This window comes from Cricetulus griseus, chromosome 7 (genome assembly GCF_003668045.3).
Source record: "Cricetulus griseus strain 17A/GY chromosome 7, alternate assembly CriGri-PICRH-1.0, whole genome shotgun sequence".
NCBI lineage: Eukaryota > Metazoa > Chordata > Mammalia > Rodentia > Cricetidae > Cricetulus > Cricetulus griseus.
The window spans coordinates 80,958,668-80,980,210 of record NC_048600.1 but is presented as its reverse complement, the minus strand read 5'-3'; the positions used below and the strand labels follow the sequence as shown (position 1 = coordinate 80,980,210).

Here is a 21,543-nt window from a genome sequence, read left to right as displayed (position 1 = left end):
TCTCTCTCTCTCTCTCTCTCTCTCTCTCTCTCTCTCTCTCTCTCGACCCCACTGAAGCAATGCTTAACCTAGAAGTACTTTAAATTTTTAATCTCAAATTTAAACCAAAAGCCAACCCCGATACACATACACACAAATTTACCAATTTAATCTACCTAGCCATCTGCTTACTGATATTTCAGTATTCAGCAGAAAAGAAATCATCAAAAGTGGAATCATTTCCATGTGGGGAAGAGAGAAATGCACAAGACGAAACAACTTGAAAACAAGGCAAATTTTATTGCATGTGGAAAAGAGTCGCATGGAACTTAAGTACGATTGCCAAGAGCCATGAAAATACACATCTGCATGTCTTCCGCCCTGCATCAGGAAGGCTCGCTTACTCCTCACTTTCATGGACCACCATCTAGAGAGAATGTGGATGCTCTCAGTCAAGCCAAGTAGCAGAGACATTTCCTGAACCCTTCTTCCCGCAAGCATGATGGAGTTGTTTGTATATTTCAGTGGAATGCAGGGAATTTGGGGGTCCTTGGGAGGATGTATGGTAGCCCACATGAGATCCCTCCATAGCCTGAGAAACTTGTTTGCAGAGAGAGCAAGTCTGCTCTGGGAGCCACAATGGGCCTGTGGTTACAGTAATAGCAGACACCTTCAGCCACCTCTAGAGGGTGCTCCTGAGGAGCCTCTCTCATACCGGCAGAGGGCGCTGAAAACCAGCTCAGTGGACTATACGATTCACCGGCTTTCTGGAAGGTGTTTTATTGTTAGCTACAGACCGGGATTCTAGTGGAGCTCCACCCATGCTAGTGACTATAAACAAAGTTCTCCCTCTGAGCTTGAGATTCTCCATCTGGGGAGTAGAGGATTCCCTACAGCAACTTCCAGCTCAGAGGAGTCTGCTTCTCTTGAGCACTTCCCAGGTCAGCTTACCCTGCTGGAAGTGAAGTCCCGGGTCTTAGCCCGCAGTTTATTGACTTGCGATTCTGCAATATCAGCACGTTCCTCTGCCTCCTCCAGCTCATGCTGGGCTTTCCGGAACTTGGTGAGATGAACATTGGCTTGTTCATCCTACAGGCAAAGAGACCAGCGAGTGAAATCGGCATGTCCCTCGCTCAGGGCTCCCTGTGAGAAATGGGCGAGCCACACAAACAAATGACTTACAGCCTCCTCAGCCTGCCTCTTGTAGGACTTGACTTTCACTTGAAGTTTATCCACCAGATCCTGCAATCTCAGTACATTCTTCCTGTCCTCCTCGCTCTGCAAACGAGAATGTGGGGTTGTCACTAGAGAAGGGCAGTGTTGTAGCATGGCCTAGCCAGTCTGCGGTTGGGGAGCAAGTGTTCCATCCTATCCCAGACTTGGAGTGCCAATTGCACTTGGAGAGAAAACTCCCAGTAGGTGTTCTTTCCACTTACCTGGTACGTGAGCTCCTTGACCCGACGCTCATACTTCCTCAGGCCCTTCACAGACTCTGTGTTCCTTTTCTGCTCCCCTTCCAGCTCAAACTCCAGCTCTCTGATCTGGGGAGATGTTTGGGACATTATTCTAGAGCTGTTTCTTGAGTGGCATAGGCTAAGAAGTCGGGCTTGGCTGGGCTTCCCCCTGCCAGTACCCGTGTCTCCAGTTTCTGGATCTGCTTCTTGCCGCCCTTCAGTGCCAGCTGCTCAGCCTCATCTAGACGGTGCTGCAGGTCCTTCACCGTCTGCTCCAGGTTCTTCTTCATCCGCTCCAGGTGGGCACTGGTGTCCTGCTCCTTCTTCAGCTCCTCCGCCATCATGGCGGCCTGAAAAGCAAAGTGTGCCGGGGAAAGCTCAAAAGCCTTGCAGCTGTGGAAATCGGCATTCTAGGCCGACCAGAAAGCGTGCTTGTGGAAAGGACAAAGGGTAAGACCCTGAATGAGCTCGCTTCCCACCTTGGAACAGGACAAAAGCTACACCTGGGATATAAGAAACTCTACAAGGAAGCCAGGAAGTTGTGGCACATGCCTTTAATCCTAGCACTCGGGAGGCAGAGGCAGGCGGATCTCTGTGAGTTCGAGACCAGCCTGGTCTACAAGAGCTAGTTCCAGGACAGCCTCCAAAGCCACAGAGAAACCCTGTCTCGAAAAAAACAAACAAAAAAGAAACTCTACAAGGACCAGGTGAGAAAGTGTCCTGAAACTGGTTTCGTTGGGACCTGTCCAAACCCCAAGGAGTCTTTATTTTATCATCATCGCCATACAGTTTCAAAGGATCCTGAGGTTTGGAGGAGATTAACTTGCTATCTAGAATCACACGGGGAAGGAGGGAACTCAAGACATAAGGAATCTGTATTTTTGCTTTCCTGGGAAAGTAAAACAGCATTGAGGTGGTGTTCCCTTAGAAGGCAGCAGGTGGCACCATTGGAGCTATGGAACCAGAAAGAAAGCCTGAAGACTCAGGAAGGTTGGAAGATGTGATGTGATAGTGCCCTCAGAAGGTCTCATTTCCAGACGCCAAATGAAAGAACACAACTCTCTAGAGACAGAACAACAGTATGCTGCCCCTCCCTCTCTACCAGCTTTTGACAGTACAGGAGAGGACAGGTGAGTTTGACTGGAGATGAGAATGCTCTGGGGGCAGCATGTACACCGTGAGTGTCCTACAAGGGTAGACTTCTAGTGAGCATGTCTAGGATTTAGGGGAAGAAGGGCTTTAATAAGGCCCAATCTCTCAGTGGCCACGATGGGTGGGGGAGGGGAGCTCACATCAGTGATGGCCTTTTTGGCCTTCTCTTCTGCGTTCCTTGCATCCCTGCTGGCATCCTCCACCTCACTCTGGAGCTGTGTGAGGTCTGTCTCCAACTTCTTCTTGGTGTGGATGAGGCTGGTGTTCTGGGGAGGAGGAAGGAGTGTCAGACAGTGTGTCTGGGGTGGACCCTGGTACCCGTACCCTGTATTCCTGCCCTCACCTGGGTGTGCAACAACTGCACCCTCTCATTGGAATCCAGCAGCTCCTGCTCTGCCAGCTTCCGGGCCCTCTCTGTCTGCTCCAGCGTGGCCCGCAGCTCCTCCACCTCTGCCTGCAGCAGGTTGGCTCTGCGCTCCACAATAGCCAGTTGCTCCTTCAGGTCCTCCTGGCCCCGGAGAGCATCATCCAGGTGCAGCTGGGTGTCCTAGCCAGAAGACAAAGAGTGTGAAGTGAAGGGCCAAGTACCACGAGCCTCACCTAGTCTTTGCATTATCTGGACAGTGGAGAAGCCCCACCCCCACCCCGTGAGCTCCCTCTACCTTCAGCTGTCCCTGGACACTCCGGAGGTGCTTGAGGTTCTCTGCAGCCTGGCGGTTGGCATGGCTCAGCTGGATCTCAATCTCATTGAGGTCACCCTCCATCTTCTTCTTGAGCCGGATGGCCTCATTCCTGCTGCGCACCTCAGCGTCCAGGGCCCCTTGCATGGTCTCCACTGTCCTCTGGTAGTTCCTCTTCAGTTGCTCAATCTCTTCATCCTTCTCTGCAATCTTCCTGTCAATCTCTGACTTCACCTGGGTCAGTTCCAGCTGAATTCGGAGGATCTTGGCTTCTTCGTGCTCAAGAGCTGCCTGTAAAGGACAAAACCAAAAGGAACAGTTTCTGCACTGCTTATAGAGCTGACCACACAACCTTCGGTCAGCAAGGCTCCAATGAGATCCTCCTAAATCGAAGTTCAATAATAATCAAAGCTACCTTTAAATAGAATCTCTAACTTACCTTCAGTGCAAGTAAGACATTTCATTGTATTCATTTATGATTATACACTCATACATAAAGTGTTTACACTCTCCTATTTATTAGGAACAGGAAGCTCTTTAGCAGCTATTTTAACTTCAGCTAAGGGTTTGTCAGATTTCAGAGACAGACCTATTTTAATGTAATGATTTTCTCCGACAAACTTAAGCTAACTCCAAAGCATTATCTCACTCGGCCTCACCATCATGGGGAAAGAGGACCATGATTCCCCAAAGGCCAAATATGACCATCTCTTCCCCCAGACCCACATCATTGCCTCTGTTCTGGTTTTTGCCTCCCCACTCATGCTCACCTCTGCTTCCTCCAGGGCCATCTGGATATCAGCCTTTTCCAGCTCCATCTGCTTTCTGGATTTCTCTAGCTCGTGGATGCTTTTCCCATTCTCGGCAATTTGCTCAGTGAGATCCGCTATCTCTTCTGCAATAAAATAAGTTCCCATTGCATCTGGACACCTCTGCACAGGTTCCCAGGAATGCAAAGCATGCACTCAATGCCTTTTGCTAGTTTTTTGTAACTCTAGAGACCTCTGCTTCCCAGACATAAGACACTGGATAGAGAAACTCGAAACAACAGGTCTAGCAGTGGACCCGTGCGGACATCTGAGTGATGGATGGAGTCTCACCCATCCCCATACGCTCTGGTCATGATGGATGAGAGGAAGGGTTTCCCACAATCTCAGACTATTTGCAACGCTTACGTTCTAAGTTCTTATTCTCCCGTTTCACGGTTTCAAGTTGATCCAAGGCTTCCTCATAGGCATTTTTCAGTTTGAAGAGCTCAGTGCTCAAGGATCGGGACTCCTTGAGAGCTGCCTCCAGCTCTGCTTGGCTCTCCTCACATTTTGTCTTCCACTCAGCTAGCACCTGCAACATCATCATGGAAGGCTGTTAGTGAGCTCTCTGCCATGCTTCTAACAGAATGTCATCACTGAGGTGACTGCTTTCAGAGTTAGGGCTCTCAAGTGTCTGTCTGGTCTAGATTATTGAGTGAGCAAAGGTTTCATTCTATTAACTTACTTGGGATAATCAATCAGTAATTATTGCCATATCCAAAAAGAAATGAATTCTTAGAGAAGAAATTAGCTAGACATAATTGTTTTTCCCCTAATACCAAATAATAATAATAATAATAATAGCCCCGAACTTCTAGAAGTATTTCATTAAAATGTTGGTTCAAATCACACTTGTCTGACACAGGGAAGGATCTCTCTAAGACCACAGTGCTAAAGTAGGGCTGAGGAGGGAGTCGATCTCTTCCTCCCACAGCCCCCAGCACCCCCACACCATGGAGTTCAGCCAACATGGAGCTGGCCCACACCTTGTCAAAGTTCCTCTGCTTCTTGTCCAGAGCAGCAGCCAGGGAGTTGGCTCTTTCTACGTCCACCATCAGATCCTCTACCTCCCCTTGGAGCCTCTGCTTGGTCTTTTCCAAGGAAGCACACTTTGCATTTACAGCCTCAACCTGCTCCTCTGAATCCTGAAGGCGCTGAGCCAGTTTTTTTCTTCAAGAAAATGAGAAGGAAGCAGACAGACACTGTTAAGGTTCCATTTTCTTGAGCATCACTGCTCATCAAGCTGGAGTCATTAATCCGCGTGGCTCATGTGCCTCTGTGCATAAGCCCCAAGAGACTCCCCCATCTGCTCAAAGTCTGTGATCAATGGCCCATCTCAGGTCTAACCAGGATCAGAGTTGATGTCTTAATGAACTATGCCAATGCACACGTGATGGGGAAATGTCTAGTAACAAAACAAGTTCATTAAGTTCATCCCACATCACTCTAAAACCAATGTGCTGAGCCATGAGATCACTTAAGGGTTCTAGTTAGAGTCGCCTACTTGGCTTCCTCCAGCTCCTCCGTGCGCTGGATGGCGTCTGTCTCATATTTGGTCCTCCACTGGGCCACCTCACTGTTGGCCTTGGACAGCGCCCTCTGCAGTTCGGCTTTGCCTTCTTGCTCCTCCTCATACTGTTCACGCAGCAGGTCACAGTCATGACGGGAGGACTGCAGGGCATGGGCCAGAGCATTCTTGGCCTGGAAAAAAATCAAAGGACACCCCAATTGGGACTGTGTGTGCTACACAAACCAGGTATGTCCTGCTATCACTACCAGCTGAATAAAGTCACTTTTTTTTTTCCAATATTGCTTTTAGTTTGCAGCAGGTACCTTGCTCTCTTCCTCCAACTGCCTCTTGAGCTCCTCTATCTGTTGAGTAAAGGCTTGCTTGCTCCTGGAAAGTTGAGATACTATGCTCTCCTTTTCTTCCAGTTGACGACTCAGCTCACCTGTGTCGGGAGGAAACAGTTCATTCATTCACTCACCAAGTGTAAGACATTGTGCTAATTGGGGTAGGGGACAAGTAAGGAGGTGAGACCTCCTCTTGAGAGCGTATGGATGTGTCCATGAAAAGGAAATAGCACCCTAATAAAATAATGTCATGAACTACAGCAAGCCAGGAGTGACCCCTGCCAGTGAAAGCTAAGAGAACTTTTATGGATTAGAACATCGCCAGGGGCGCCTCTCCACCTCCCCAGCGGCTGATGATTCCAGTTGAGTCATTAACAAAAACAGGGCTTCAGCTCTAGAAATTCGAAGTTAGGCTCTTGGGTGAATACGATCATCTGGGGTGTTAACAGAAGTCAGAAGGGAAGTGGGGTGCTGATGACCTGAGAAGGCAGTTCCAAGGCATCTTTTCTCCCTGTGCTGGCCTTTGGTTACAGCAAAGAAGCAATTGACCTGTGATGAGGTCTCAGTCCTGGCTGGAGCTGTATTTCCTGGGTGAATGCCCAAATTGTCGCCTTCGTTGTTACTACACTGTGAGCCAGCACTGTTCAAGCCCACTTCTGTCTTTATTCTCTGCAATTCCTGAATCCAGTCAGTGAGCAGGAAGTAGAAAGGCCGCTGCTCCTCCTCCTGTTCCTATCCAGGTTTTGTCAGATGCACGTTTATATTACTCATGGAAGTTTGGCCCATCTGCTTCCTTTTTTATTTTCACTAGACCCCGTGCTCTCCTCCTGGATGTTTGGAACAGCCTATTTTGTGGGTTGCTTCCATTACCTTTCTTCTAAAATGTGTTTTTAGAAATCCTCCCTCACCAGGTGTGCTAGCACAGGCCGTTAACACCAGGACCAGGGAGGCACAGGCAGGCAGATCTCTGTAAGTTCCAGACCAACCTGGTCTACATAGGACTTTCCAGGCTAGTCAAGGTTACAGAGTAGGACACTGTCTTTAAAACAAAACAAAAGAAAACAAAGCAAAGCAAAAACAAAAGAAAACATTCTCTCCCGCAAAGGTGCTGCCCCTGCTAGGAGAGCCTTCTACTCCACGGCACAGCATCCCTGCTCATGGCTCACCGGCCTCCGTCTGCAGCCGGGACTTCTGTGTTGTCAGCTCGCTCAGGCTCCTCTGGGTCTCCTCATTCTTGCCCCTCGCCTCACTTAACTGGTCCTCCAGAGTTCGGCATATCTTCTCCAGATTGGCCTGAGGATTGGAAGGGGAGGGAGGTCTGCAGGTGGCCTTAGGTTGACCCACTGCAGGTGTCCTCTCACCTTAGGACCCGGCCCCTCACCTTAGATTTGGACACGCTCTCCATGCTACTGGAGAGGTCGTCGATCTCCAGCTTGAACTCACTCTTCTCCTTCTCCAGCTTCTGCTTGACGCGCTGCAGATTGTCGATCTGTTCCGCCAGCTCGGCTGCGCTGTCCGCGTGCTTCTTCCGCAGGGTGGCCACGGTGGCTTCGTGCTGCAGGGTGGCCTCCTCCAGGTCCCTGCGCAGCTTCAAGAACTCGGCCTCACGCTTCTTATTCAGTTCAATCTGAGTAGAGGTGACCCCTCCAGCCTCCTCCAGCCGCTCACTCAGCTCCTCCAGCTCGCGGGCATAGTCGCTGCGCTGCTTTTCTGTCTTGGCCCGGGTGGCTCTCTCTGCCTCTATCTCTTCCTCCAGCTCCTCAGTGCGAGCCTGTAGGGGGCAGCCAGTTCCCCCAAGAGACTCTCAGGGTCACTATTCACAACAGCTAACAGGGCATCATCGGAGTAGGTGCCATCAACCCATGAATGCATGAAGAAAACATCCTCCCATCCTCCACTTAAATGGTGGCGAGAATATATATATATATATATATATATATATATATATATATATATATGAAACCCTACCATTTGCAGGGAAATAGAGGCCACTAGACACAGAAAAACATGTGGTGCATGTTTTCATGTGAAGAATTTTTAAGTCAATCTGAATATGAAACAGTGGTTGCTGAAGGTTAGGAAGGTGGGAAAGTGTTTAAGAGGGACTGAGTTAGTGTACACTGTATGCGTGTGATGAACTCCCACACAGAAGCCCATTAATATATAAAATTAGTTGATGATGATGGTAGAGCAGGTGAAGTTTTATTCCCACCAGATGAATCTGCTCACGGATGCCCCCATCCCCCAGGAAACATAACTGCTGCTAATTTTCCTCCAAATGAATCTTCCTGCACCAACATGGTCACTACCCTAGAAATGTCTCCATTCACCTCCATGCATGTTATTGCAAGTTTGGGGAACATGGTCATCATTGTCACCACTGCCATGTCAGCCTAGCAGAGTTAGGTCCCATGAGGCTGGCAGTCATACGGTGCTACTCCCACCTATTGTGAATGGCTCTGAGCAGACACTACCCATGTTTCTGAGCCATCTTACAGGGGCAAGCAAGAGCTGAAAGCTTCCTACCTGTAACTCTTTGATTTTCTTCTGAAGCTGGAGGCTCAGTGTCTGCTCGTCTTCCACTTTGCTTTGCAGCTGACAGTATTCAAAGTCCTTCCTGTGGCAGGACATAGAGAACATGTGAGGATGGGATCCCCAGCCACTCACATAGTGGAGGCCATGTTTGCAGGACATACTTCTTGAGCCTCTCATCCAGCTGTTGCTTGTCATTCTCCAGATCTAACATGGACTCCTGGGCAAGCTTCAGGTCTCCCTCCAGCTTCCTTTTGTTCCTTTCCAGGTCCACACGTAGCTTCTTTTCTTGTTCTAAGGAACTCTCCAGCTGCAAAAGGCATCAGTTCCCCTTTAGGATCAAATGATTTCCAAGGGCACAAACTGGCTCCCACCCCTGCCCAGGATTCTTCCACTCTAAGGTTCAAGACTCCTGAGACTAATTCCCTGTGCTCACATCATCCACTTGTTGCTCCAGCTTGCTCTTGAGCTTGCTCAGAGAGTTGACCTTGTCTTCTTCAGCCTGGAGGTCATCCAGGGTCTGCTGGTGGGCCTCTTGGAGGGCCTTCTTCTCCCTTGTTAGCTTTGCAATGGTCTCATCTAACCCAGCCAGCTCCTCAGTAAGGTTTTTAACCTAGAAGAAGCCACACACAATTAGAAGAGGGGTTTGGTTCGAAGTGACTGCATAGAGCCGGAGAGAAACAACAGAAGAGTGACAACCTTGTTTTCTGTAGCATGCTTCTCCTTCTCAACCTTGGCCAGTGTCAGCTCAAGGTCGTCGATGTCTTTCTTCAGCTCTGTGCACTCATCCTCCAGCTTCCTCTTCTTGGCTGTCAGCTCAGCGTTGATCTCCTCCTCATCCTCAGCTCTCTCTGTCACCTCTTTGATTTTGGCCTCCAGCTGGAATTTGGCTTTGATCAGCTGGTCACATCGTTCCTCGGCATCCAACAAATTTTCACTCTCCTTTAAAAAGAAATCACAATTCCCTTTAAGGAGTGAAGGTTTGAGATACTGCTGTCTTTCCTCCTATACAAACTCCTCTGTGAAGCACTCCAAGTAAAGCCCAGACCCACCCACATTAATGCAGCTTTGCCAAAATCATAATCAAATCTGGAATGTGAGAACGCAAAATTCCTAAAGACGTACAGCCTGTACTTGAAGTTGCAGGTCATTCTTCTCTTGTACCAGAGTGACCAGCTTTTCCTCCAGCTCCTTCCTCTTTGCCTCTGACTTGGCGAGCTCATCTTTGGTTTTCTGGAACTCTTCCTTCATGGTAGCCATCTCCTTCTCAGTCTCTGCGCTCTTCAGCAGGGGCTTGATCTTGAAGAAGAGCTTCATCCAGGGCCAGTGCTTAACGTTCATGAAGGCACGGATGTTGTACTGGATGCAGAAGATGGACTCCCTGAAAACAAAGCACGGACCAGCAAGATGGCTCAGCAGGTAAAGATGCCTGATGCTATGCCCAACAACCTGATTTTGATTCCTAAGCCCCATGTGATGGGGGCAAGAACTGGCTCCTGAAAGTTGCCCTCTGACCCCCTACAAGTTTGTCTTGTCATACATAAACACACACACACACACACACACAGAGAGAGAGAGACAGAGAGAGACAGAGAGAGACAGAGAGAGACAGAGAGAGACAGAGAGAGAGAGAGAATAATAAAAAGTGATTTGAGAAGAAAAAAAACAATTTATCATTCCTACAATGGATTCTTTCTTTCTCCTTCTCCCAAAGAGCTTATGCTTAAGCAAAGACCCGGCTATACCTCCTTTGCATCATCTTCTGGAATTCCACACGCATGAGAAACCCTCTGCACACTGCTTGAGTCCGAGTGATCAGTTTGGCCAAGCGGTCATCCCTCATCTCTTCCAGGGTTCCAAGCAAGCCGGCCTTAAAGAACACCTTCCGAAGGATGGGTAAGAAGAATGAGCCATCTGGCACATTGTGTTAAGAGGATATACAAAAGCTAACAGAATGAGGTAGAATTGATGCACTACCTTCGTATGTCCAAATTTGTACTGTGTGTGATCAATGTCAATGGAAGCCAAGAGCTTCTCGCAAGCCTTTTTGCTGTCAATGAACTGGCCCTCTGGGATGGCACTGGCATTCAGTACTCGGTATCTGCCATTGTGGACACAGAAATGATCACAGGCTGTTGGCAAAGACTGGTGATCATAGGTCTCTCTTCCTACAGACCAGAAAGCTTAGTTCCCAGGAAGTAAAGAAACCTGCCCATAGCCACAGCTCTAGATAGTAGCCTGGAACATAGGCCTTGTGACTCTTGGGCTAGAGCTTTCTTTCCCTCCCTGTTATATGTCAGACAAGTTACAAAGAAATGTAGAAGATTCAAGGATGGGAACCTTGTCCAAGCAGTAGGTTATCTCATATGGAAGATCAACCATAACTGCTCTTTTGAAATGATATTTCATGCCTCAAATTCCAACCTTTATCCAAGTCAAAGGACAAACAAAGAATTTTGACCATGTACCTTTGTTTAAAGTCCCCATACAGGATCCTGTTGGGGAATCCCTTCCTGCAGATTCGGATACCTTCCAGCACACCGTTACACCTCAGCTGATGCAGGACCAGGCTATGTTCCATGGCCCCTGAGAACACAGACAAGATACCCAAACTTTGCTTGGAATCCTTATGAACTATGCAGCCACTGGAGGGCTGGTGGTGTCTCACCTGGGGTCTTGGTCTCATTGGGTATTATACAACGCACAAAGTGAGGATGTGTGGTTCTTAAGTTGGACATCAGTTTGTTCAGGTTTTCCTAAAAGAAAAAAAGACTTCCTTTGGCAGCCTACTTCCACAGAGACAGATACATGCATGGTGGAGAAAATTAAAATATATAGCTTCAACTTAAGAGTTGTAAAATTAACTCTGTTCTTGAATGAGCCCAAGACCAGACATAGACAACTGGCACAACTTGGACATTCCTAGCTTGAAAATCTAAAATGCTCTAAAACCTGAACTTTTTCTCTTTTTATGAATCTGAAATTGTTTGAGCACCAACATGACCCACAAAAAGAATGTTCCACTAAATGGAGGCAAAACATCAGTATGCTCCAAATAGCATGTAACATAACCTTCATCCTACTTGTATAAGGCCTATATGGAATACAGATGGATTTTGTGTTTAGAGTTGGGGCCCATACTTAGGAAATCTCACTACATATGGATTAGTCAAAAAAAAAAAAAAAAAAAAAAAAAAAGCCGAAGTCTGTTTGATGATCCCCATGGGAGGCCTCACTCTCCCTGGGGAGTGGACAGGGGTCAGGTGGGAAGAGGGGTTGTTGGGGGGTATGCTAGGATGGGAGGGAGAGAGATCCAAGATTGGGATATAAAATAAGATTGTTTTTAATTTAAATTTAAAAATTCTGAAGTCTGGTCCTAAGGACAGGGAAATGTGACCCACCTCAGTCATCTTTTTCCCAGGTTGCAAGATGGTCACCAACCACAAAGTGGATTCCAAAATCAACACAGAAAACATGTCTGTCTTTACTGGGGGCCTGGGGTGCTCCTTCAGGTGTCCTGAAGGCAACTAGGTAATTAGAACTGGGAACTCACATACTTAGCTGGCCACCCCTGCTAGTTACAGTACATGGAAATAAATCTTGGCCCCATATGTGTTAGACCTCATGTGTACATTGTCAGGCTATCAATTGACCTCACTCAGTGACAGCATCAGACTCAGGCAACATTACTACTACCCTTGAATAAATCAAGTTTAGGATCTCAGCATTACTCATTTTGCTATGACTCAAGTGAACTGTGTGTGAGCAGATTACCTCAAAAGTTTCCTACCCTGAAAAGTGCAGAGACTGTTTGGAAGGAAGAGCCTTTTTTCTTAGCCACTTTCTTCTTCCCACTGTCAGCTGTAAGACACAAAGGGGGCCAGGCACTGTCAATAGATCTACTGAGTGTTTGGGGTGCTGTGGGAAAAGGGAGCTGATCATGTGAGGACAAAGCCCCAACCCCATGACTGGAGTCTGTTAGTTACCATCGGTTGTAGCAAAGGTGGCATAGAGGTGCGCTAGGAGTCTGTTGGAGGACTTCTGGTACAGCCCCACTACGGTTTCATTCAGGGGGTCCTTGTTCTTCTCCAGCCAGCCTGAGACACTGTAGTCCACGGTGCCCGCATAGTGAATGAGGGAGAAGTGGGCCTCGGCCTTGCCTTTGACCACCTTAGGCTTCTGGAAGTTGTTAGATTTTCCCAGGTGCTGGTCATACAGCTTGTTCTTGAAGGAGGTGTCTGTCGCCTTGGGGAACATGCACTCCTCTTCCAGTATGGAGAAGATGCCCATTGGCTGGATTGAAGATGAAGCAAAGGCATCTAAGTAAATAGGAGGAGCAGAGCACATGGGAAGGGGGCTCAGAGCAGACAGAGTAGGATACCTTCTCAATGAGCTCGATGCAGGCAGCCAGGTCCATCCCGAAGTCGATGAAGGTCCACTCGATGCCTTCCTTCTTGTACTCCTCCTGCTCCAGCACGAACATGTGGTGGTTGAAAAACTGTTGCAGTTTCTCGTTGGTGAAGTTGATGCACAGCTGCTCCAGGCTGTTATACTGACACCAAAATATAACGTTCACATGAAGAATTAGACCACTTTCAAAAATGAAACTCCGGCAGCATTCCTCACCTGCTCTTCTATGTTTTCGGGGCCAGTCATGATTCTTCAAGGCCTGGCTCTGACCACGTCTCTCATCTAGATGTTTCTCCTACCTCTGGGCACCCCTTGTGCACTGATTTTGTGTTTAAGCTTCTGCATGCTCGATGGGCTTGTGTTTCTCCTCAACTCGACTGTGAGCCTCCCAGAGCTGCCACCTGGTGAACACTGATTACACGTTTGCTTCTAACTCGGGACCTGTCAGATAATTCTATCAACTGGCACATGATTGACAGTAGCAAATTACCACTTCTCTGTCTCTCTGTTGGATTTTACCTATTTGGTGATATCCTTTAAAATTCCACTTGAAGGAAGTCTACAGCATTGTGTGTATCTGCATATGTGTGTGTGTGTGTGTGTGTGTGTGTTCACATGTACACAAATATGTATAGGTGCACACTCATGTGTGTGTACGAGCCTGCAGAGGCCAGAAGACAACTTTGGGTGTCATTCCCCAAGCAACATCCACCACCCACCTTTTTTTTTTTTAAGACAAGATCTCTTATTGGCCTGGAAATTTTGAGTAGGGTAAGTTGAATGACCAATGAGCCCCTTGTCTCCGTCTGCTTGTCTCCGTCTCTACTGCTGAGAACACACCACCATGCCCAGCTTTTTGTTTTAATGCAGGTACTCTAAGCATCACACTCAGGTCTCCCTACTTCTGAGGCACGTACTTTACTGACTAAACCATCTCCCCCACCTCTTCAACTGTCTGAAAACAATGCAAACTGCCATGCCATGCTATTTCCCCACACCCAACTCACTCACTCTTTCTACCTTTCCTATAAGAAAACCACCTTGGTGCCCCCACTTTAGGGTTATAAACACTCCCTCTATAAAGACATAAGAAAACATAAATAACACCAACCTCAAAAATTTCAAAACCTGCAATGTCCAAGACCCCGATGAAGTGTTGTCTTGGGAGCTTGGTGTCTAGTTGCTGGTTGATTCGAGTGACCATCCACAAGAAGAGCTTTTCATAAACAGACTTGGAGAGGGCGTTCACAGCGTGGTGAACCTGTGGGAGGAAAGGCCAGCAAACTAGTAAGAAGGCCGTGATCATCGGGCCTCAGGGCCCTCCTGGCCTCCAGGCAGCCCCTTACCTGGTCCACAGTTTGGCCCTTTGTCACATACTCATTCCCGACTTTGACTCTGGGAAAGCACAGGGCTTTGAGGAGGTCTGAAGAATTCAGGCCCATCAAGTAGGCTGTCTTGTCAGCCACTGGTTGGGAAGAAAAGACTATGCTCAGCAAGGTAGGAGGAAAGCCATCCAGATGCTTTGTCTTGGCATTTTCACAGCCCACGTCCCTTAAATATCTATGTGTGGCCAGTGACACTACATCTCTCAGAGAGTGTGGGAGACTTCGTGAAGCAGCAGGCTTTGGTTCCTGGCCATTTCACATTGCATCTGGAATAAGACCTTTCTAGGAATTTCTAGGAATTCATCAGAAATGGGCAGAGGGGCCAGAGAAATGGCTCAGGAGGTAAAGGCACAAGCCAACACGTCTGGCAACTGAGTTTGATCCCAGGGACCTGTATTGTGGAAGGAGAGAACTGACCCCTGAAAGCTGTGCACTGAGCTCCACACATGAGTTATATATAGGATACACCACACACACACACACACACAGAGAGAGAGAGAGAGAGAGAGAGAGAGAGAGAGAGAGAGAGAGAAAGAGAGAGGCTAAACTAATAAGATTTTTTAAGTTTGTGCTGATGGTTCCTTATGCTCATTGCAGGACCAGAAAAAGCTTATCCATTTTCCAGAAGGGAAGAAAGATTAATCCTTTTCAAAAGAGGCTCTGGGTGTCCCCAAGGGAATGACCCCCCTGCTCAGGGTCTGTAGCCTGCTGTGGTGACAATGTACCTTCAGTGCCATCTGGCTCAGCTTGCTCCTCTCGCTGCTTCTGCTTGAACTTCATGTTCCCATAATGCATCACAGCCCCTGTCAGTTTATAAAGTCCAGATTTCTCCTCTGGGGTGAAGCCCAAGATGTCAATGGCACTCTGCAATGGAAAGAACAGCTTGTCTATCCATTACCCTCACCATGGGAGGCTCTCCCACCCTTCTGTGGTCCTTCTTACATCTGTAGCCAACAGCTCCTCAGCATCGTCAATGCTGGCCACCAGAATTTCACCCTGGCTGATGAACGGGTAGTCATAGGGATTGGTCGTAATCAACAGCAACTCTGAAATGATGAATGTTTGAGGAATTCACACAAGTGTAATGAAAAATCCCCCAGGTGGAACTGTGCTCCTGAGCCCTGACCAGGGACTTCAACCACTGGGGTTAAAATAAAATGACAAAGTAGAACTCTTTAGAGTCTAGACGGTTTCACATTGCTCAGGTCGTGACAGAAAACATAATCCATGTGAAACTTTGCAATCCCCCATGCCGTGCAAGTGGAGAACCCTAGAAAACACATCTCTGTCTTTTTGCTTTGCAAAGGAAAGTTTCATGCCAACATAGGTTGGGGACAATGAGTAAGGAAAACCGGATGAGTGTGTGCCAGGACAGGAGACCAGGCTGGAGAAAGCATAAGCTGTTTCCGATAGCCTTTTCTAAAGTTGGCTGGAAACCAGAAACCTGTTTGCAGGCTGGTGACCAGAAGGCTTAGCTGGTACAGACATAAAGTAAAGAAGGTAGTGAACACAGAAGCCTCTATCAGCCTCTAGAGGCCTAATGGACCCTACCTAACTGGACTGGTACCTGATTTACGCTGGAAGGTGGTTCCTTGTTGAAACTCAAGAGGGCGCTCAAGGACCATTAAGCGTTTAACTATTCAAAGCATACCACAGAACCAACAATGATTTTGCCCTTTTACAGCACGTCTGATCTGATCGATCAGGTTGGTAAGATGGTCTCAGCAGGTAAAGTGCTTGCCGTGTAAGAATAAAGGCTGGGGCTCGAATTCCCCTAAAACTCATATGAAAGCTAGGTGGGTGTTGGGGTCTGCCTGTAATCCCAGCACCTAAGAGGCAGAGACAGGGTTTCCTAGTTAGAGTAGCTCTTAGTGAGGGACCTTATCTTAATATTGAGTTTCAGAAAAACTGAGGAAGACACCCAGAGTTAGCCTCAGGCCTCCATATGCACAAATGTGCATGTACACCTGCAGACATGCATGTGCCTCTACATACATACTCACCTGAATACTATGTACTTTTGAAAAATGACACAGTTCCTGCCTAAAGAGCCATATATCCTACGGCTGGTATAAATCTCCATTGGCTGTAGAGTCACCTATAGGTGCAACTAACTCTCATGGGTCTAATGAGCCAAAAGCCCAAAGCCAACTTCCTCCTCCCCTCCATGCCCACCCACCACTCCCACCCCTCCCCACCCCACTCCTACCCCATGACCTCACCGATCAGCTCAGGCTTCTTGTTGGAAAGAATCTGGTAGAAGATGTGGTAGCTTCTCTCCGCCTTCAGCTGGAAGGTGACTCTGGATTTTTCCAGCAGATCTGGAATAAGAAGCACAGGTCTGTGGTCCACGCTGCTCTCCGTGGCTGCGAGAGCTCACTTGTCCCGCTGAGTGTATACTTACAAGTTTCAATGTCTGCGGATGCCAGCTTCCCAGTGGTGCCAAAATGGATGCGGATGAATTTGCCCTGTGGGGAGGGGAGGAGACCAGACCCTTCCATGTCCGGATCCTCTAGATGCCTGAGCACTGCCCAGAGGAGCCTCCCTCCCGGTAGTCTGAACTGAAATGTGTCTTCCCCTCCTTCCATATGGTGTGTCTGCCTCCTCCTGCACTCCCCATATCTCACTAATGAAATGACCATCCTGCTTACAGACTCCTTCCTATTGTGCTTAGGGAATACCCTTGTTAATGACAGATCTCTTCTCCCTCTCTGTCTACCCACTTGCCACATGGGTCCTCTGTAGGAGTGTCCTACGCACCGTTCCCATGTCAGGGAACATGTAGCCACTCTTCCCCTCATCCCCTTCCTACCCAGCTGATGCGTCCAACCCCCTGAAAGCCCTTACCAGACATCCCTGTCTGCCAGGGATCTGATCCCCAGTTTCTCAGTTACAGCATCGAGTTTTTAAACCTCACATACACGTGGCCTGTGTATTTGCTTCTTTCACTGTCTCTTCCCAAGCTCTGTTAGTTCCCCGAGCTCAGGCACCCTGGCTGTCCTGCAGGCTGAAGACCCCACCATACTCAAGGGCAGACTCACAAAGCGGGAGGAGTTGTCGTTCCTCACGGTCTTGGCGTTGCCAAAGGCCTCCAGCAGGGGGTTGGCGCTGATAATTTGATCTTCCAGGGTCCCCTAAGCAAGAAAACCAGAGAGGAAGGGAACATGTGTTTGTAAGTCACAAAATGAAGATTTAAAACAATAATCATCACCTGTTCTGTTTTTCCTGCCTGCCCGGCTTCCTGGCGGCTCCAGGGATGCTAGTCTTTCCCTCTGATTTGATAACTGAAAGATCAAACAAATCAGCAGCAGCGTGACCTCCCCGAAACACTTCTGTGTCTCTCTTGAACTTGTCACGGCTGGATCTCTTGAGTGGACATGCTTTCACTTGATTCTCCAGTAAGTTAGATTGTTTGGCTCACACCCTTGCAGTACACTGAGTCGGGGGATATGTATCCCTCACAGTGCTCTTGAGCTGCTACCTATTAGGCCACCCTGAAAGAACAAGCTCTCTGACTTGCCCCCAGATCCACTCTCTTCTAAAGTATTGGAATCTCATCTGCTAAGAAATCACAGGATCTGGACCTGTGGTCAACTACACGCTGTCCCCCACACTCTTGCACCCTAGCCCACTCTCTTTTCCTTGCTCCCTTCCCCCACCTTCATTTTGGAGTCCTTTTTCTTGGCAAGGTCACCAGTGGCTGCAATTGTTGCAAAGTACTGGATGACCCGCTTGGTGTTCACAGTCTTCCCGGCCCCGGATTCTCCGCTATTTAGAAGGACAGAAAGGCAAAGAAATTAGTCCTGTTCATAAACCAGCACCCTAAGATGTCACCTAGTGTGGAAGAGGACCTGGACTACTGCCTTGATCCCATACTTGATCCCAGTATGGATAACTCCAGTTTTGTGAGCCTTTTACCCATCCCCAACATGTCTTTTCACCATGGGCTTTGTTCCAAGCTCTGTCTCATGAACAGAGCTGAGGGAATGGCATCCTTGGCCCCAGCTGCCAAGCCTCTCTAAGCAGGGATACTTACGTGATCAGGATGGACTGGTTTTCACGATCTGTCAAAGGGAAAGAAAACAGAGCTGATGGCTATGTCCAAAGAGGTGTGTCCATCACCCAAGCTGCAGCTGCTCCGTTCCTTTTCCCTTCATTTATTTCCTTATTTGCTTTTTGTTTGTCAGCTTAGTCATAAGTGGGGATTTAAAGAGCTCCTGTCCTGATAATGAGACTCAAAGGCATTAAGCCCTGATGAAAACTGAGGCCTCCCATCCTCTGAGGTTGAGCGATCTAAGATGGTCAGTCTTTGTTTCTGATCCCTAGGAGTACTCATTTCCTATGTCTAACCAACACCCATGCTACACGCAGATTCCTCACCCTGGCCCCAAGGACCTAAAGCCTCTTTTCCTCTTTGTCCCTCCTGCCCTAAAGCCACAAACCAGAATGGCTCTGAGCCCATCTAGTTCCCACTCCCCGTCCCCATATTTTCTCCTGAAAACACACCTGTCAGCATGAACTGGTAGGCATTGTCAGAGATGGAGAAGATGTGGGGCGGGGCCTCCTGGCGCTTTTTGCCTCGGTAGCCATCCACCACCTCAGGGTTGTATACCGGCAACCACTTGTAGGGGTTGACGGTGACACAGAAGAGGCCTGAATAGGTCTGTGGGAGGAAAAAAATACATATACGCATACATACATGTATATTATATACATATGCACTAATATACATATTAGTATATATATACATATACATATATATATACATATACATATATATATATATATGTCTTTACTATTATCCCAGGCTTCTTTTGATAACTCATAAAGAAGAGATGATTTCTACTGATGGGTGAAACAACTGAAATTCAAAGAGGAAAGTAGCCAGTCCTCCCACAGCTAGTACCATGCTGACTCCACCATGACCTCAGCTTTCTTGTTCTTCAGGCTCCTCCTCCCTGACTTCCCTCCTCCCCACCATCCTTCCTTCAGCTCCTGCCCCTTCTATCCCATCCATATCTTGCTTTTTTCCCCATCTTTTTTTGTCATTCTTTTCCCTACTCTATCTCCTCTCTTTTGGTCAAAGAGGACTCCTTCAAAGGCGTCCCTCCCCCACCCTCACCCTTTATCTGATCCCCCAGGAAAGCCTGTTGGCAAGTAGCCACTGACATAGATCATCCAGGACGTGTAGCGGTCCTTGAGGTTGTACAGTACGGCAGGCTCATTCAGGTGAGTGAGCATGGCCATGTCCTCGATCTTGTCGAACTTGGGAGGGTTCATGGCGTACACGTCCTCTGGTTTAACCACCAGGGTCTGAAACGGAAGAGTCATGAGGTTTGTCTAACGTTCCCCAGCCATTGGACAGCTCTGTGTGTGTCTGGCACCCTGGGAGAGACTGCAACCCCCAGTGACAGTGAGGGAAACCAAGGTTATCATGACACATGGTGGTGGTACAGCATGGGTTCTGTTCCCGCCACTCGGGGCTTTTGATTTTCTCTATCTGATGAGCCTGAGATTGGGGGGATAGTGAGAGAAGTGATGAGAGAGGACTTCTGGGGACTAAGCGGGAGCCTGTGACACAGAATAGGGTCCAAAGGAAGCTGTTTGGCTGTGGCGTTGGCTGTCCCTGTAGTTCTCCTACCTGCTCAGAGATAATTGCATGTCTGCAGCAGGCCTGACCAGGGACAACAGAAAATGGGAGGAGAGACACGGTGTCCCTGGGCTGGTGCCCACATGGCCTGCCAACTTCCCTGCCCTGTAGAAGCAGTGTCCAGGTTTGAGACCCCATCCTTCTTCCTTCACCACCTTCCCTGCTCTTGGGGAAAGAGCTGCCAGCCCATCCTTCCCTTTCTGCAGCATCCCTACATCTCTGCTCTGAGACGGATACTTTCACCACCAAGCCCCTGCCCTCCTTTCTCTTGGGAGTGACTCTGAAAATAGCTAGCCCCTGAGCAGTGTGAGCCAGAAAGCTGTCTTTTTCCCTGTCTCCCTTAAGCCACCCTGGACCATGGGCCCTCTTGTGCCCTCTCAGGCCTGTTCTCCCTAGACCCTGTGATAATCCCGCATAGAGTCTAGCTTCTGCTCCCATCCTTCTCTGGAAGCCCATCTCAGCTTCTGCATCTGGAATACGTAAGGTTCCTTCTGGGAGCTTCCATGTGTGCCCCCCCCACCTCCCCGCTCCACTGAATGACATCATTTCCTTCACCTCTTGCATCTTCTCTGTCCCTGACTCAGCATCTGCCTCCATCACACATGTGGAGACTGAATCCAGACCCTGCGGTGCTGAGCCAGTGATCTATCATTGAGCCATGCCCACGCCTCTTTTGTTTTCTTCCTTGCAACATTTTCAGATTCAGGATTTTCTAAAGTCCCAACTGTCTCCCTTGCTCCCATCCCATCCCAGATACAGAGAGCCTGGTTCTTGACGATGACCTTGTGGTCCTCTAGGGTCCCTTACTGTCCTTGGTTAGACAACCATCGACAGAACTGAGGGAACCTACAAACAGTGGGTGTTTCAGAAACATTCAGCCCCTGAGACAGTGAAGCTGGTCCTCTGGCCCAGGACAATGCCAACAATAATAATAGGCACCCAAAACTAAATGCTCTGGTCAACTGCTGATGGGTCCATCTCCCATCCTGCTACAGAGGCCAGGGCATTCTGCTTTCTCCTGGTGTCTGGATACCTTACACTGTTTCAGATACTGACTTCCAGGCCCAGGCTGTGGCTGTGGAAGTAGGTGGAGGAGGGGGGGGGGTAGATGCTTCTGCAAAGCCATGTGAGAAGCTGAGGAAGAAAAAGAGCAAACACCTTACCCTGTTGTCTTCCGTCTCCACGGTGACCTTCCCATCCTGGCTACTCTTAATTTTCCCCTTGGCATATTCTTCCTTTGAGTCAACCACAAAGCAGTAGGTTTTGGCATCAAAGGGCTGGTTCTGGGCTTCGATCCGCTCCTTTTCCGACTTGCGGAGGAAAGGTGCGGCTATGCCGAACACTTCCATCTCAGAGTCACTACTCATGGCGTCAGCTGCAGAGCAAACCCAGCAATCAGACCAGCTGCTCCCTGGCCAGGCAGCAGGTGGCTTCTCATCCACCCTAGTATATCAACCTGCCCCCTCACCACCACCCCACCGTCCAAGGAAGTCTTTCAGACTGGGTAGAGGAAATTTCGGTTGTTCCATGCCCAGTGGAGCTCCACACAAGGAGTCAGCCCTGGGAAAACGTAATCAGCTCATATTTGTTGAGTTGTCATTGTACTCTGTGGGCTTAGATAGAGTATACTTAATCCAA

General features: G+C 48.5%; 1 protein-coding gene across 1 annotated transcript; it reads right to left on the bottom strand.

Annotated features, from left to right (window-relative positions):
• Nucleotides 1-259: 259 nt before the first annotated feature.
• LOC100769831 (myosin-3) lies at nucleotides 260-21,272 on the bottom strand. Its single transcript, XM_027427121.1, has 39 exons — nucleotides 21,069-21,272; nucleotides 19,425-19,568; nucleotides 18,762-18,918; nucleotides 18,292-18,319; nucleotides 17,915-18,023; nucleotides 17,297-17,389; nucleotides 16,660-16,723; nucleotides 16,478-16,576; nucleotides 15,198-15,301; nucleotides 14,981-15,119; nucleotides 14,217-14,335; nucleotides 13,982-14,131; nucleotides 12,842-13,012; nucleotides 12,447-12,753; nucleotides 12,251-12,321; nucleotides 11,129-11,216; nucleotides 10,929-11,046; nucleotides 10,438-10,561; nucleotides 10,206-10,342; nucleotides 9,586-9,841; nucleotides 9,160-9,402; nucleotides 8,897-9,073; nucleotides 8,625-8,770; nucleotides 8,455-8,545; nucleotides 7,310-7,699; nucleotides 7,095-7,221; nucleotides 5,908-6,026; nucleotides 5,579-5,775; nucleotides 5,061-5,244; nucleotides 4,441-4,606; nucleotides 4,036-4,160; nucleotides 3,248-3,556; nucleotides 2,929-3,132; nucleotides 2,726-2,851; nucleotides 1,613-1,783; nucleotides 1,416-1,520; nucleotides 1,162-1,257; nucleotides 931-1,068; nucleotides 260-406 (listed from the first exon to the last, which is right to left on the bottom strand). The coding sequence occupies exons 1-39, from the start codon at nucleotides 21,270-21,272 to the stop codon at nucleotides 380-382; spliced, it is 5,823 nt and encodes a 1,940-aa protein (XP_027282922.1). The 3' UTR covers nucleotides 260-379.
• Nucleotides 21,273-21,543: the final 271 nt, after the last annotated feature.